General features: G+C 49.8%; 8 protein-coding genes across 8 annotated transcripts in view; 4 read left to right on the top strand and 4 right to left on the bottom strand.

The window, feature by feature from the left end:
- The window catches only part of BDV38DRAFT_283284 (cation-translocating P-type ATPase), a gene marked incomplete at both ends in the record, with an annotated part of 3,430 nt that extends 2,718 nt beyond the window's left edge, over positions 1 to 712 (top strand). Inside the window, one exon of the mRNA XM_032060015.1 lies at positions 62 to 712. Coding sequence (XP_031913234.1) covers positions 62 to 712 — 651 coding nt within the window. The remainder of the gene's footprint in view (positions 1 to 61) is intronic.
- Positions 713 to 1,219: 507 nt separating this feature from the next.
- On the bottom strand, positions 1,220 to 3,111 carry BDV38DRAFT_247379 (biotin synthase). The gene is made up of 2 exons (XM_032054658.1): positions 2,658 to 3,111; positions 1,220 to 2,547 (listed from the first exon to the last, which is right to left on the bottom strand). Exons 1-2 carry the CDS (start codon positions 2,865 to 2,867, stop codon positions 1,591 to 1,593), a joined length of 1,167 nt encoding a protein of 388 aa, XP_031913233.1. The 5' UTR covers positions 2,868 to 3,111; the 3' UTR covers positions 1,220 to 1,590.
- Positions 3,112 to 4,361: 1,250 nt separating this feature from the next.
- On the bottom strand, positions 4,362 to 7,254 carry bioDA (adenosylmethionine-8-amino-7-oxononanoate aminotransferase). The gene is made up of 5 exons (XM_032054657.1): positions 6,939 to 7,254; positions 6,775 to 6,874; positions 5,389 to 6,722; positions 4,745 to 5,334; positions 4,362 to 4,669 (listed from the first exon to the last, which is right to left on the bottom strand). The coding sequence occupies exons 1-5, from the start codon at positions 7,124 to 7,126 to the stop codon at positions 4,497 to 4,499; spliced, it is 2,385 nt and encodes a 794-aa protein (XP_031913232.1). The 5' UTR covers positions 7,127 to 7,254; the 3' UTR covers positions 4,362 to 4,496.
- A 680-nt stretch (positions 7,255 to 7,934) lies between these two features.
- Positions 7,935 to 9,622, top strand: BDV38DRAFT_90200 (aminotransferase class I/II-fold pyridoxal phosphate-dependent enzyme). The gene is made up of 3 exons (XM_032064108.1): positions 7,935 to 8,922; positions 8,976 to 9,118; positions 9,174 to 9,622. Exons 1-3 carry the CDS (start codon positions 8,151 to 8,153, stop codon positions 9,501 to 9,503), a joined length of 1,245 nt encoding a protein of 414 aa, XP_031913231.1. The 5' UTR covers positions 7,935 to 8,150; the 3' UTR covers positions 9,504 to 9,622.
- On the bottom strand, positions 9,096 to 10,919 carry BDV38DRAFT_247366 (uncharacterized protein). The gene has a single exon (XM_032054656.1). It carries the CDS (start codon positions 10,609 to 10,611, stop codon positions 9,742 to 9,744), a length of 870 nt encoding a protein of 289 aa, XP_031913230.1. The 5' UTR covers positions 10,612 to 10,919; the 3' UTR covers positions 9,096 to 9,741.
- Positions 10,920 to 11,497: 578 nt separating this feature from the next.
- BDV38DRAFT_247364 (FAD dependent oxidoreductase-domain-containing protein) lies at positions 11,498 to 12,930 on the top strand. The gene is made up of 2 exons (XM_032054655.1): positions 11,498 to 12,081; positions 12,130 to 12,930. The coding sequence occupies exons 1-2, from the start codon at positions 11,559 to 11,561 to the stop codon at positions 12,612 to 12,614; spliced, it is 1,008 nt and encodes a 335-aa protein (XP_031913229.1). The 5' UTR covers positions 11,498 to 11,558; the 3' UTR covers positions 12,615 to 12,930.
- An 833-nt stretch (positions 12,931 to 13,763) lies between these two features.
- On the top strand, positions 13,764 to 14,214 carry BDV38DRAFT_283278 (uncharacterized protein; the record flags this gene model as incomplete). Its single annotated transcript, XM_032060014.1, has 2 exons — positions 13,764 to 13,931; positions 13,981 to 14,214. The coding sequence occupies 2 exons, from the start codon at positions 13,764 to 13,766 to the stop codon at positions 14,212 to 14,214; spliced, it is 402 nt and encodes a 133-aa protein (XP_031913228.1).
- A 347-nt stretch (positions 14,215 to 14,561) lies between these two features.
- On the bottom strand, positions 14,562 to 16,261 carry BDV38DRAFT_293163 (major facilitator superfamily domain-containing protein; the record flags this gene model as incomplete). Its single annotated transcript, XM_032062189.1, has 4 exons — positions 14,562 to 14,654; positions 14,776 to 15,566; positions 15,705 to 15,842; positions 15,913 to 16,261. 4 exons carry the CDS (start codon positions 16,259 to 16,261, stop codon positions 14,562 to 14,564), a joined length of 1,371 nt encoding a protein of 456 aa, XP_031913227.1.
- Positions 16,262 to 16,286: the final 25 nt, after the last annotated feature.

Genomic DNA, 16,286 nt, shown 5'->3' with positions numbered 1-16,286 from the left:
TTTTTTTTTGCCTCTTTTCTTTCACTCTCAATCCTGAGCCCACTGCTAACACACACAACAGAAGCAAGGTATCTTCACATGGGAAGTCATTGTGGACACTCTTGTATATGGTGTCTGGATGGCTGCGCTGTGCCTGTCATCCTTCTCCCTGGTGATGTATGGATGGGGTGACGGCGACCTCGGAAGTGGTTGCAACACTAGCTACAATGGCAGCGCCCACTATGATGGAAACTGTGAAACGGTGTTCCGTGCTCGTGCAACAACATTCGTTTGCATGACCTGGTTCGCACTCTTCCTGGCGTGGGAACAGATTGACATGCGACGCAGTTTCTTCCGCATGCAGCCTAACTCCAAGCGATACTTTACCCAGTGGATGTTTGATGTTTGGCGTAACAAGTTCCTTTTCACCGGTATCATGATCGGATTTATCACCACATTCCCAATTCTGTATATCCCTGGGCTCAACGATGTGGTATTTAAGCACACCGGCATCTCCTGGGAATGGGGAGTGGTCTTCGTGGAGGCAATCCTGTTCTTCATGGGCGTTGAGCTGTGGAAGTGGTGCAAGCGGATCTTTTTCCGGCGCCAGGCGTACCGTCACAAGAACGAGGGTGACAAGAGGCTCCCTAACGACTTCAGCCGGTACACCACGATGAGCCGGTCTGATACACAAACCGCAAGCGACTTGAAGATCGAAAAGTCCATGGTTTAAAAACACGATACCATGGCTTCCTTGCAGATTTTGATTCCGCTCATCGTGTACGGGAGACCCTGGCGAGACCATCTCGTCACGGGCATTTAGATTCCCAGTTTCCAACATTAATCTTCATTTGTCGGTCTGATTGAGACGACCCTCGGAGGGTTATTAAGGCATTACCTTGCGTTGATGATAAATGTTATCACTGCGAGACGTGATCATGAGTTTGGCGTATATACTTAATGAGCATAGTTCATAGACAAATACCATTTTTCTTTTCTCTTTTCAAGCCTGTTGTCTTTTGTAGGAACGGGAAGTGGAGTGAAACACGAACCTCGTTGCTCTTCCGTGGTGTGCATCAGGTGGAGACGAAAATCGACGGGTATCATCTGCGATCATAGCCAGGTTAGTCAAACTTAGAGAAAGATGTTAGTATCATGAGCAAAGTAGTGATCTGGTAACCCCAGCCACCGGGAGAGAAAATAGAATGCCCTGGTAATCAGGCTCCGAGCGAGTCGGAAGGGTCGCCTAGGGAGGAAAATGGGAGCGGGGGGCGGAAGAACAGGGCCCTTAAATACACCATGGAGGGGCAAAGAAACACAGAACCAGCCTCATGTGATAAGTATTAGGCAACCGTCATTATTTGGGTGATACAGACAAGAGCCATTGCACCGCTGTCCGCATCATAGATACTTGCCAAGGGATTTCCAAGACATGGGCAGAGCCCGGGGGTCGAATCAATTCTACGAGTGGAGGGGACCAGGCATCTATAGCGGTCGATCGAACGATTTCTATTGGATCATAATAATGCCTCATAGAGTTGACTCATGCGAGGAGGGCGGGTAGAGTGATATGATAATCTCAAATGTAGTGGAGGGGTTAAACAGAACTATTTACGAACTCGCGGCGGCCGGCGCAGCGGATACATTTTCCGACGGAGCGGATTCCTTCGAGACGGAGGCGTCGGCGTCCTTCTCGAAACTCTTCATGGGGTAAAAGCCCCACCGCTCAAACATTTCGCGATCTTCATCCCAGCCATTGCAATCAGTCGTCAACATCTTCTCGCCGGTAAAGACAGCGTTAGCACCGGCCATGAAGCACTGGACTTGTTGTTCCTCGGAAAGAGAGATGCGGCCCGCGGCCAAGCGGACGATCGTCGCGGGGAGAACGATACGGGCCGTTGCGATGGTGCGGAGGAGCTTGTCAAAGGAGATCATCTTGCGTTCACCCAGTGGGGTACCCGGGATGGGGACCAGAGCGTTGACGGGGAAGGATTCCGGGTGGGAAGGTAGAGAGGAAACTGTGTGGATGAGACCGATACGGTCGGAGTCCGCCTCACCGAGGCCCAGAATACCACCGGAGCAAACGTTGATGCCCGCGTCACGGACATGAGAGAGAGTCTTCAAGCGCTCATCGTACGACCGGGTCGTGATGATGGTGGGGTAGAACTCCCGGGACGTGTCCAGGTTATGGTTGTAAGCCGTCAAGCCGGCATCCTTCAGCTCTTTGGCTTGGTTCTCGTCAATCATGCCCAGAGTAACGCAAACCTCCATCCCCATTTCCCGGACGCCCGACACCATCTGCTTGACATTCTTGAGACTTGTCTTGCGACCGCGCATGTCACGCCAGGCCGCACCCATACAGAAACGGGTACTTCCATTCGCTTTAGCAATGCGGGCGGCTTTCAGCACATCATCCACGGGGCTCATCTTTGTCGCCTTCAACCCGGTGTTGTGACGCGACGATTGAGCGCAGTAGGAACAATCCTCACTGCATCCTCCGGTCTTAATGTTCATCAGGGTACACATCTGAATGGCGGACGGGTCATGGAATCGACGGTGAATGGCAGCCTGGTTTTAGAATGAGTAAACTTGCTTCCAAGATCGCGGGATCATATTGAAAGAACAATCAACAGCAAACAATACACAAAGCGACATAAATTGGAAAAGTAGCCACATACCGCCGCATAGGTCAGTTGGTTCAACGGAGTCTCATAAATCTGCTGGACCTCTTCGCGGGTCCAAGTGGTCCGGGGCACCGTTGCGGCCGTTGCCTCTTGCAGAGCCACCGGGATTCTGCTGGCAATTGAAGCCGCACTGGGGGAGGACTGGACGGTACCATAGGACCTTCGTAGGATGATCCGAGGAACGGACCGCGGGAGTAGTGACATGGTGATCGTAATGTAGAAGAATGATCGAAATCCAATGGAAGCGGAAGGAAGGCAGTACTTAGATTAGAGGGGATACAAAAGCACCATGACAGCTTCGAAGAAGAATTAAGGCCAATGACGCCAAGTGACGGCGAAGAAAAGACCACAACCTCGGGAAGGGACCAAGGAGACGAAAAGTGGATGAGAGGGGTCGATAGTAAGTAGTCGTAGTCAAATCATGCTCACCGGCCAGGAGAGAGAGAGGGGGGGGGGGGGGGCAAGAGCTGCAGTGTTGTTATCCCGGAGTAAGTTGGCTGTTAGTTGTTCATTGTTCAATTAGTTACTCCCTGCTATTACTCACAGTGGGGGGAGGGGGGAAGTCTAATCATTTCACCCAGTCAGCGACCACCTGATACAAATAAAGCTGGTGGCTCAGGAACAGAAGTGACTTTCCGTCTGTTATCGTGGGCTGATTGTTGACCCCAACGAGGGGTTCAACCCATTGACAAACTATGCTTGGTAGATGGTTGAAGAATAAACATCATCATCATCATCATCACTACTCTCACTCTGTAATCACAACCGTGGGAGTGCCTCGATCGGGGTTGGGTTAGGTTGAAGAGCATGCCCACTTTTTTCTTTCCCGCCAAGGAGAGATTCTGGAATGACCAACTGTTGAGGGGTCAATGGATCGTTGACGGAGGCTGTGGATTAAACGCGCAGATCCAGCGGGCGAGTTACGTATTGGTGGGAGGATCCCCACCGACCGGAGGACGATGGTTAACCGTGTGCTGCTACTCAGTACTATTCATCCGGGAGAAAGGAAACATAGAATGCTTGCTGCCTGAGGATCCATCTCTGTTCAATTCCTATGACCTCCATCGGAAGGTCTGGCAATCATCACGTGCCGATCCAAGCCAATCAGACCGCAACATTGGGGACCCTCGGGCCGTCGGTGAACAAAAATCGAACGAATTGGGAGATTTCCAAACAGAGGTACGACTCCGGAGGAGGAGGGACTTAGTCCGAAGGTTAACTTGGTTTGAGTCACCGGGAAAAGCCCATTGAAGTTGATGACACTCCCGTTCCAAGGTTAAAATGATCGCCAGGCACTTCCAACCCTACTCCGTACGATCATCACTGTCTTAGCAATAATTACTAACACTACCGGCCATCTTGTCCCGGTAATGATCAATAGTAGAGGATCATTGTACAACCGAAACTGAGGGCAATTGCTTTAAATGCCATGATAATATAGATCCCTCCACGAGGCATCCTCCCGCTTCCAGGATACTTTTTATCTCGAGTGTCCACAGTCAGCTACTCCGGAATGAATGGCCTAAACAAGGGCATTAGTGCGGAGTATCTTGGTCCTCAGCCTCCGTATTGTCATCGTCTACCCGATAATAACCGTACGAAACAAGCATTGGAAAACTCAATTTTCTCCCTGGAAGGTAAACCAGACGGGAAGTTTCATTTGGTTCGCTCAAAAAACCGTAACTCATTAATCTCATCTAGGGCTTTTTTTATTTATTTAGTTTTTTTTTTTTTTTTACCTACCTTGTCTCCCCCCTCCCCTCTTCATTGACTTTTGGTGAGGCGTTAACAGCAATGTATCCCAATGTACAATAAATTACACAGGACTTGCCACTACAAGAGGGTCTCCCGCAGCAACCCCTCGATGGAGCGTAGCGCCTCCGGCTGGGAAGTAACGCTAGACATGAGGTACAAAACATTTCCGAGAACACGCGAATGGACGTTAAACTTTCCGTCGGTCGTCGATAACCGCTGCTGCAAACCTCTGGCGGCTGTCGAGGTGTAGCCTATTTGCGCGGTGGAGACGTCACATGTTAGTCTGGAACGCGCTGAACGGGGATGGAACGGCATGGGTGACTTACCTCCTCCCTGCACGTCCTTCAGCGAGATACTGAGCACCGTTCCAATGGCGAACACGCTATCCACCGATGGCGCATGAGATAGATCACGAACCAATCCATGAGGCCAGATGCTCCAGACATCGGGGTTGTCCCGAGCGCTCAGGTCTGACAGGGTTGGCTTCCAGTCCTGGCGGTACCCATCCCAGGACCCACTGTTTTCCATCCGCATCATGGTCTGCAGCGAATCCACGGCCACCTGGCAGCCCACAGCATGGGCCGTGTAGCTGTGTCCGTGCAGTAAAGCGTCACTCTTCTCCGGACTCGAAAATGCCTGGAAGATTTCATTACTGGCCATCGTAGTGCATAGCGGAAGAAGGCCACCAGTGAGAAGCTTCGCGTTCACAGCGATGTCGGAGTCGACTTGGAGGAACGAGGCCGAGGATTTACGGCCAAGGCGGTAAAGACCAGTGAACACCTCGTCGAAGATAACGGGGAGACCAGACCAGGAGGTGGCCCCTGGATGATCCTTGGCAGACTTAGCCGCGCTAGTGTCAAACAGCTCAGGATGGCCGCGGACAACGTCGACGAGACACCGTTGGAACAGAGGGTCACTAAACAAGTCTGTTAGTCACACGTCTGAGATTACCGAACATATCGATACTGACCAGAACAGCATGCCGCCAGCCCCTAGAATGATGGGCTCCATGATAAGTGAACCAAACTTCATTCCGTGCTGTTGAACTAGATCCTGGATAGTATTCCGAATATAGTCCTTGTAGCGCTTTCCCGCGGCCGATTGCAGCCGTTCCTCCATATCAAAGATGCCATCAAGTGATGAGAATTCGAGACCTGAACCCAGAGATTCCTGGAGGTTCTCGGGAATCTCGACCTTCCACACTCCTTGCGACATCTTCACTTGCGGGAAATCAAACCAGTATCCTCGACCGCGATACCATTCGACTTTCTTGTTGAAAGTGGAAGGCTCCGAGCAATCCATGACGCCAATCGTGTCACCATGATAGCTTCCCTTGAGGCCGAGGATACTGATCTGCTCCTGGCTGGCATCCCATCCGTAACGGTCGCATGCCGCCCGGAGACCCATCTTCACAGCAACCTCCATGCCGGTACTGCCGTTGTCGGTGTAAAACACCTTCCGGAGACGAGGATTGCCAATACTCTTGATCAAGAGCTCTGCCAGCGACAAAGCGGGCTCATGTATATTTCCTGGAAACATTACATGTCCGTACCGTCCAGCGGCATATGCAGCCGACAAAGCCAAACTCGGGTTGCCATGACCCAAGCCCTGCGTCCACCAGGATGCAGACCCATCAAATGTGGCACGCAGCTTGCTTTCATGATGGGACTCGTCCGAATTCACAAATGTTTGAAAATAGTCATCATAAGCGGAGTCAATCGGCGTGATATCCTTGGCCTCCATGCCATGATGCTGCGTGAATGGATACCAGATGGTGTCATGCGCCCGGCTAGCCATAGATTCCAGACGGTCGATCCTTTCCGTGTTCTTGGCAGATAGTTGTTCCAATAGACTGGCAACATCCGTTTCCTGTGCAACACGACCATAGTATGTGGCCATGGCTTCCTCATCCCGCGCCAAGGAACCTGCATCCTGTGCTGACGGCCTTGGAGGAGGCGAAGGTAGTGGAACAAGAGGAATACACTTCTTCTGGAAATAGTTCAGCAAGTATTCATGATTCTTGTAGTACTCATCGCGAAACAGTAAAACCGAGTGGACATCGTAGCCCCGAAGTAAAAGTGACTCGTACGCCGAGATAGACGCCGAGATACCGCCCAGTCGGGAATCTGCGACTAGAACAATCGGTAACCGGAGTGGGCGATAGAGGTCTGCTTGGGAATTGCCATTGGGGCCGGGAGAATGGACACCACCGGCGGTCTCTACCAGGGCGAAATTGACCCCGCTGCCTGCCCAGTCAGAGAGGGTCTTGTGGACCGAAGCCACGATATCATCATCCCGGGGAATCTGTTGAGTGTTAGTGTTTAGTACCTCAAGTTGGAGTGGATGGTTTTCGTACGGTAAATTTCTTCTGCTGAGCCGCGATATGCGGACTGACGGGCTCATCGAATTGATAGAGACACTTAGTCAATGTACCCACAGCATGGCGTTGGATGTGTCTAAGATCATGGATCAGTATATGTGACAAGTTGGTTGGTGGTAAGCTGGATTTAGCCCACGCACCGGTCATCTGCGTCATCCAATGGCCCCGTTGAGACGGGTTTCAGAAAGGCCGCCTGATCCTGGGACTTTTGACGCTGAACCGCGTTACAGAGAACGGTCGAGACAATTGTTTTGCCCACATCAGTGTTGGCGCCGTAAACCTGATGGGCGCGAAGAGAACGCCAGAGAGCAGCTCCCACTGGAGACATCACAGTCAGAGCGGGTAGATGGTACTACTAAGCACACATCGAATGATCGAGAACAAGAAGATAAGGGGGAAGGAGGAGGCGGAGAAGGGATCAGTAATATTAATAATGATGTTAATATAACAGTCAGAAAAGTAAAAATAGTATGGTGTACAGCCTACTTCATAGTCAGAAATACGAGAAGAGTAAGAGATCCAGAACCGGGAGTTAAGGTGTTGGTTGAATTGGCCCGAGGTATTCAGGCAAGCCCGGGAGGGAGCCACACTGTCCAGGCACTCAGGCAGCCCGCCGCCTCCACCGGTTGGTCCTCAACGGCCTGGTTTTGTGGATATTATTCTTTTTTTTTTTAATTTGTTTTTATTTTCCCTTGTTTTTTTTTTGTTTTGTTTTGGTATTTTCTTTTTCTTTTCCCCTCCCCGCGCTTCAATTTTCTCATATGCATCCAAACTTTTTTTTTTTTTTTGGAGAGGAGTCCCTTTATTCTGGCGGGTCACCTTATACTTTTACCTTCAAGGTCAAAACTCAAACCAGCCTGCATCTTACCCTAGGTCTCTTTTTCCCCATAGTGAGCAACTGATCTACCTACTAAACCAACACTTATGAGAATTGAATAACATCTGGTATTGTGTATGGCTCAGGAGTGATTCTTCTAAATATATCATTATTACAAAATTATACACTATAGTAAATGACAGTCTTACATTGTAAAGATTAGTGTTTTCATGTCATTGAATTACGTGGGATAATCAGAGAAATAATCAACAACGAAAAAGGTTTTGCATCTTCATTCGGAGCAAGCCACCAAATGACGGGAAACAGTAGCTCCACTCTTTTCACGCTGTTCATTGTGAAAATCCCCGGCTCCACGTCTCCGGTGTGAAGGATGAGAATGCCCGCGATCCCCTCTATCCAGAGGGGGAGGCACCATACCTATAAGAGTACCCTCTGTCGTGCCCCTTTCCCTCTTGGGTGTGGTAAAATCACTTAGTGCCTCTAGTTGGCAGACTTGAACTTGGACTTAGTCACAATGGATGTCTCCTCCCCCAAGTCCCTGCGTGACTCACTGCGTCAGGCTTTACACCGGAGAGAACTGAAATCAGCTCGTCGAAGGCTCACAGTGCTCCCTCAGACGTCGGTGGATTTCTCGTCCAATGATTTTTTGTCACTATCAACGTCGCCAGCATATCGAGTCCGGTTACTAGACCACCTGCAGCAGGCACCTCCGCTCTACCCCTTTGCTAGTGGAGGTTCCCGGCTTCTGGATGGCAACTCAACTTATGCCGAGGAGCTTGAGAGCTTCGTCGCCGATTTCCATAATGCCCCTAGTGGACTGCTGTTCAATTCGGGCTTTGACGCCAATGTCGGGGTCTTATCGTGCATTCCTCAGCCAGGAGATCTGATTGTACACGATGAGCTGATCCACGCAAGCGCACGAGAGGGCATGCGTTTGTCCCGGGCAGGGAAACGAGTTCAATTCGCACATAGCTCACCCGAGAGCCTGGAAGTTGTCCTACAAGCAGAGCTCGACGCTGACCCCAAGACCAAAGATGGCTCCCGGAATGTCTTCATTGTGGTTGAGTCTGTCTACAGCATGGACGGGGACATTGCGCCGATCCGCGAATTCCTCCAAGTCGTCGATCGCCTGCTGCCGAGGGGAAACGGCTATTTTATCGTGGACGAAGCGCATGCTACGGGTACATTCGGTCCACGCGGGGCTGGCGTAGTTCAGGAACTGGGTGTGGAGGAACGGATATTTATCCGCGTTCATACGTTCGGTAAAGCCTTAGCAAGTCATGGTGGTATGCGATCAAGAAACTTTCATTTGTTATTTATGTGCCTGACAGTTCTTCAGCGATCGTATTGTGCTGCGCCGATACCCGAGATTATCTGATCAACTATGCGCGAAGCTTGATCTACACAACGGCGTTGGGTTTCCCGTTCTTGGCTTCCATCCGCACCGCATATGAATTGTTGTCGGAAGGGATCACACAACCGGTGAGTGTTCCCATGTATATACTGACTCTAAGAGAATTTGGACTGACATCGACAGCTTCAACACAAACTTCAACAATTGATCTTATACTTGCGGGCCAGGTTAGAAGACCTTGGTTCCTGGGACCCAGCAGTCTTCGCAGTAGATCACTTCCCGAGATCTCCCATCTTTTCTCTGCGCAGCCCCTTACCTCGTCAGCTGGCGGCAGCGTGTCAACAGGAAGGGTATACTGTGCGTGCAATCATGGCACCTACCGTTCCTGCAGGAAAGGAGAGGGTACGGGTGTGTCTCCATACGGGTAATACGATGGAGGAAATCGACGGGTTCGTCGACACTATCCAACACTGGCTGAACCGGATGACGGAGAAAAAAGCTGCACGACTGTAAAGGTAGAAGAAGCTTTGATACCTGTTGATTATGCTTTTATAATGGTTACGATTTGGATCTGTAGAAGTTGTACTTTGTATATAGTTGGACTTACGACAAGTGATTCATACAAGAACATGACAGACGATCGAACCCGGAGCAGAAAGTATGACCAATACAACAATAAAAACTGGCACTAGTGAATTCAACAAAACATAAACAAAGGAAATAATATCAGCTCTCGTATAACCAAGACAATTCAATAAAGCCAAAACTGGCTACAAGTTGGACATTTCGGGTACATAAAGCCAGACACCGTAATCCACCGATCCATACAATCTCGATGATAATTCGTGCCACAGTGGTGCCTACACCACACCCACCGCCGATAATCATACCTCGTCTCGTAAAGCTTCTTCTCAGCCACAGTGTACTCCCTGGCCGACTCACCAGTCACGTCAACAAGAAACCCTAACAGACAAATTCCACACTCGCCCTCGACCACCCTCGGCGCCACCATCCCCGGGACAACACTCGTATTCGAGACCCCAGCAGCCTGACCCAAGCCCGAGCTTGAGCGCACGAATGTCTCATTCCCATGATTGGCCGGCTCTACCCAGCACCGAGCAGGGATGCATTGTCCTGGAGGCTGTCGCTGTGGACGCCTCTCCTCCGCAGGCGCTTGCTGTGTCTGCTCCACCTGCTGCATCGGCCCACGCACAACGTCCGAGCGGAGAGCTCCAGCTTCAGCTCCCTGTTGCCCCTGCACAGGCCTATTCTCACTTCTCCCCATATTATAAGTAGCCGTCGAATCACGTTGATCAACCCAGTACCTCCAGGCCTGGAAATCCCACTTGTTGGCCAGTCGGCGCACCTGAGTCTGATGGGATTCCGTGCACAGGAGCATAGAAGCCAAATCTGTCAAGAGAACCCTGATATCGCGACCATGGTTGAAATGTTCCGCAACCAGATTGAGTAATTTCAGGGCTTGTGCGCGGGAGGCGGGACTGATTCTGTTTTTGCAGCGGCGGAGGCGGGAAATGCTGAACCCTAGACATCGACACTCTACCCAGGGGGTTATATTTAGCATTTCGGCGAAGGTGTGGGGGAGCATGGCTTGTGTGAGCATTTTGGATTTTCTACCCTTTCTTCCTTTTGTTCTTTTGTGAAGGAGATTTCGAATAGGATTCAAGAAGAGAGGGTTCACGGCTGGGGGGTATTGGGAGGGGCTACGATTGATATATTGATATGTTGTGTAAGAGTTACCACTGTTGGGCCCCTCTTCATAGCCAGAGTAGATGTGGTCGTAGAACCGTGGATTCGAGGGTCTAGACAGTAGTTTACAGGCTTGGGATATGTATCTTCTGGGATTTTGTGCCGTGTATTTTCCTTGTCTTGACGCGCGATTAGGTATTCTCTGACGGGTTTAGGTTAACAAACGCTCATTGTTATGCCATAGCTATCTGAAAGTCCGGATGAGCAGTGGATGACTGGGTTCTATGATCTGGAAGATTAGTCGAGTTTAAATGTGGATTCCTTTAGCTAGATACCGCCGTCGGCTACCGCATGAGCTACATCTTGCTAATAGCGTATGCGACAGTATAAATCCTAGTAGAGAGCACTGAGTTTTGTAGAGATATACGTTGTGGTAGTAGTTCGCTGAGCCATCAGTGAGTAGAGAAATAGTTGGGATGATATCACCCGCAATATAAAATCATGACCCCTCCCAACCCCTCATTTGAACCATCAACCCAACCGATCGTCACCAAACCCATTAAACTATCCACACAACCAAGTATGGAAGGAGACAGTATTCTCATCGTTGGTGCTGGTATCTTCGGCGTCAGCACCGCCTATCACCTAGCGCGTAGCAGTCCCAACCCTTCTCGAATCACGTTGTTAGACCGGGGAGCCCCTCCCTCCACCCCGGCCGCATCAACGGATATCAACAAGATCATCCGCGCGGACTACTCCAACCCACTGTACATGAGTCTGGGTTTTGAAGCCATCAAGGCTTGGAAGTCCCTCCCATTTTTCCAAGACGTAGGTGTCTATCATCAATCAGGATGGATTGCGATGGATGAGAAAGACAGTGACACGCCCCACCGTATCAGGAAGAACTTCTCTGAAAGTGGTCGTGATGACGTGATCGTTGACATGACTGAGGAAGAAGTAAAGGGTCGCTGGGGTGGGCTACTTCAGAGAACAGATTGCAGTCCATTTGGGTCATATTATTTCAATCCCTCGGCGGGATGGACCGATGCCGGGAAGGCGTTAGCCATTATGGCTCATGAGGCCGTGAAGATGGGCGTCAAGTATGATATTGGCGAGGCATTTAGGGTTGTCCGCGGAGAAGACGGGATAAATACAATTGAAACAGATACTGGCGCGGTCTTCAAAGCAGACAAGATCCTCCTGGCAACAGGAGCATGGACAAGCCAGTTAATGTCTTCCATTGAAGATGAGCTGGAACTACCTGATGAAGAGCGAGTAGAGAGCCAGGCATCTGCTGCTGGTGTTTGTGTTGCTCATTTTCAGCTCTCAGAAGCTGAGAAAGAAGCATACTCGCAGCTACCAGTGTTTGTATACGGCGGACAAGGTCTGTTAATGCCTAACAATTAAACTAGCGTGTGCTGAGAGTAAATAGGGGAAGTGATACCTCCGACAGATTCAGGGATCCTCAAATTCACGTTTGCGACATCCGTCAAGAATATAATCAGCACAGCGTCTGGCCGTGAGATATCTGTTCCTGTTCTGGATCAAATAAATGCTCCACCGGGTCTGCAGGAAGACTCGATAAGCTTAATTAAGCCGCGTTTGCCTCAGGTTCTGGACGGTGGCCGCAAACCAGATTACTATCGACTGTGCTGGGACTCTATTACCCCTGACCAACAGCCACTCATCACTAGACACCCGAATCCTAGCCTTTCAAACCTGTACTTTGCGGTAGGAGGCTCGTTCCATTGTTACAAGTTCCTCCCGACAATCGGAAAGTATGTGGTCAACGTGCTGAACGGTGTCAGCAACGGCCTGCAGAAGGACCAGGCCTGGGCGTGGAAGCCAGCCCACGAAAGCAAGAGAGGTGTGCATGAGAAACTGGTGCCAACGAGAGTTTTTCGAGACTTTGCATGACTCGAGGATCATCTTCCACTCGCGGCATAGTGTTTTAGTTGGGATATAAGGCTTCGCTGTTAGCATATAAGGAATAGAGTTAGGTATAAGAGGTCATTACCTTATGGGTCAAGATAACTCCGTTTTTGTTTAACAAAGGAGAATTATGAACTGTGAATGGTATACACGTATTTGGTCCGAATATATCACCCAAGTTGTGGATAAATGCAGATATACACCCAAGCCCACCGGCCATCTGGTTTGCCCACTCCGGTGCAATTCACCATCTATAAGCTTGTTTGTTTCCAGAAGAATCTCCCATTAGCCAGTAACATTTAACAGCTTGGTTAGAGAAAGAAAAGCCGATTGAGTAAGCTGTCGCAAACAGCGGGATTTCTTTCTTCTCCCTTCGTTGAGGCGTGATGAGCCTAATCAAGAATCACATTGCCTATCACAGAGATCTCTATAAGGACTGAGGGAAATGCTAATCTATAAAGCTTGATACTTGGTCAAGAAAGGTCGGCAGGTTGCTTCAATTGCACAGCTACTGACTATCAAGGATCGTGCCCTCTAACTATTTCAGGATAAATCGTCTCAGTGTACAATCACTATAGGCTTCTCTCATCCTGGAACCCAGCGGCAGAACCAAGGCCATTGACGTCGCATTTTCGTGAGTTCAGTGCTTCCTACGTCAGGTGGGCTCTTTCGAAGACTTAGAGTGGCAATCAACCGACGAAAATGAATGAAGGCGAGCATTTTTGCAATATTGTCGGAGGACCGTTGTCCACGAACTTCGTGCAGCCTTCTACTTATGACCCATATCTTACTACCGCAAGGAATACTGCGGTATGGGACAAGAATCCAAAGTTAAGCTGAAGTGAACCCCAATAATTGACGAGATCTGTAGTGGCTCAACCTGACTAGGATCGTGTGTGCTAATATTCATGATGGAGAGTACTTAGAGAAAGAAGGTGCATACTATGTTAGTATGATGGTGTGTAAACCCCTTGAGTTACAGTTGTGCATATCAAGCAAACCAAGGGAACATACGAATACAAGCCATCCCGTATCTTTCGAACCAACTTAAATGGCCTTGAAAATGAATTCGAGTTCGCTGCGTAGGATGAGAGATTCGTCGTGCATAATGTGTGCTCTATGATGCTTCATGAAATGGGCATGAGGGATAAGTACATGGCCACCCTGGGACGCGAGATATTCCCCCGGATGGAAATGCGCAAGTGTAAGAGCAATGACGCCGTTATCAACTGGGGTGATTGCTACTATGGCGGCGCCGGGCAATTCCAAGGACATAGGTGGATGGCCCTCGATGGATACGAGGTATGAATGATCATGCCAGCTTTCACTGAAAGTATTAACCTAGTCCTAGTGGCTTGTTACAGACCCGAACTATGACCCGGACTTCTCTCAGATCCTGGAAGACGCAAGACGCGACGGTCTAGAGGCGATTAATGCTGAAACATGGGACGAAGCAAAAGATTACCAATATGTTGACCCATTCTTTCGCTTCCCAGTTGAACTGCGTCAAAGTATTCTACATCTTCTCACAGCTGAATCGCGCCTTGATGTCCTGCGGGCGAGCCCGGAGTTCTGTAATAGCTAGCACCTCACTCCCAAACGAGCACTGGCACTCCGTGATTGAAGGCAGGATGACCTGGATGGAACACACCGCGCTCAACAAGCTACTGACCGGGACTGAAGATCAGATTGACTTAAAGACACAATATGGATAGAAAATCTGAGGATAAACACCAAGACGGCTGTGAATAATGATGGGGAGGAATGATATGAAACACGTAACTGGGAATTCGGATCAAGTGATGCTTTTGTATACAGCACGTACAGCTCACTTAGATACATAGAATGAATGGAATTAATGGTCGAAACAGCCAACCCATACCCTAATAAGCATAGTATAGCACCGATTCATCATTACTCCCACGAATCTTCCTATTCGCCCGAATAAGCCATATCTTCATTGCCCACGCACTGGCCGCACAGGCAAGCGAGAATGCCGCACTGGAGGACATCGCCATCGTATACCTAGGTTCATCGGACGAGGGCCAGAGATACTACAACCATTAGCACAGCCACTCCCGTGTATCCTAGTCACCATAGCAGAGCTATACATAGAGAAAGAAAAGTAAAAGAAAAAAGAACATACCGGAGTCCAAACAAACGAAGCATTAGCAATTGTATTAACAATGGCCAAAGACGAAGCCTTCTTCTCCTTAGTCTGGCCACACGTACTACTCACCCAGCCCAACACGATACTATTAACCGCATAAGTACCAATAGCAAAAACCACCATGGCGAAATATCTCGCCCCGGTATTCAACGTCGCACAACCCAGGATAAACCCAAAGATAGCAATCGCCTTGGCAACAGTAATATGCCAAGTCCTCTCATTAAGCCTGCCGGAGCTCCAGGACCAAAACACGGAGATTATTCCGGCGATTAAGTACGGCGGGCAGGTCAGCACAAGAGTAATGGTTGTCGAGAAGCCTAATGTCTCGACGGCTGTGGGGAAGAAATTCTTGAAGCCATTTGCGGCGAGGTGCATGTGTTGCATGAAGGCGAAGAGCCATAGTTTCGGGTCCCGGGCTGCTTCTTTGAGGCCGCTGAAGGTGCTGGTTTGGTGGCGGGCGCCGACGGTATCTGCTACGATGCGTTCGTGGGCTAGGGTTCGTTCTTCTTCGGTGAGCCAGCGGGTGACCAGGGGATCGTCGGGGAGTGTGAAGATTGATAAGACGGCAATGAGGAAGGTGACTGCGCCCTGGAGGATGAAGAGCCATTGCCAGCCAGAGATACCGCCGAGGTTATCCATGCCATGGAAGATGCCTGCTGCGATGAGGCCGGCAAAGGCGGTTGCGAGGATGTTGCCGGCATACAGGATCGAGATGCGAGTTGCGATTTCTTTCCGTGTGTAGAAGATCGATAACATGTAAAGAGCTCCTGTGTATGGGGTGAGGATATGTCTAGATAGAGAGACCACGGGGTGAAATATGGGCCTACCTGGATAGTATGGGGCCTCTGTCATATCATAAGCAGATAGTCTCTTAGAGAAGCCATTAAGGGAATGCAAAGACATACCAGTAACACCAAGAAAGAACCTGACGAGCAGCAGTCCCTTGAAGTCCTTTGCCAAAGCTGTAATAGCGCTAACAACAGCCCACAGAGCCATACATCCAGCCATATACCACGATGGTCTCACCCTAGTAATCAACATATCTACGCACGAGGTCAGCCTATACTAGTATCCGTTACATCAAGCCGAGAAAGAATAATGAAAAAGACTCACTGCTCGGAACCTGTCCCAGAAGGTATCCCACGAACAAGATAGAAACACAAGTCTGATACTCGGACGACGACAAGTTCAAATCCTCCTCGAGGTCATTCAACCGCGCCAAGGCGATCGCATTGCGGTCGAGGTAGTTGAGCCAGTACATCAGCCATAACGTGGGCATGATCCATGTATCTAGTTTGCGGACCAGACGAATCTCTACAGGGTCTGTCTTCTTCCGCGCACCGGAGTAGTCGCCCTGGTGATGTGGTGACTTGACGCCATCCTGACCCAGTGTGTACTCCCGGTGGAGGGCTTCAGGCTTTTCGTCTGTGTCTGGGAGAGGGGGTTTCTCTGGGTTAGACATCTTGCTAGGGTTATTATTTCGAGAC

The sequence above is a fragment of the Aspergillus pseudotamarii genome, assembly GCF_009193445.1.
Source record: "Aspergillus pseudotamarii strain CBS 117625 unplaced genomic scaffold BDV38scaffold_29, whole genome shotgun sequence".
Taxonomy (NCBI): Eukaryota; Fungi; Ascomycota; class Eurotiomycetes; order Eurotiales; family Aspergillaceae; genus Aspergillus; species Aspergillus pseudotamarii.
This window is presented reverse-complemented; position numbering and strand designations above follow the sequence as displayed.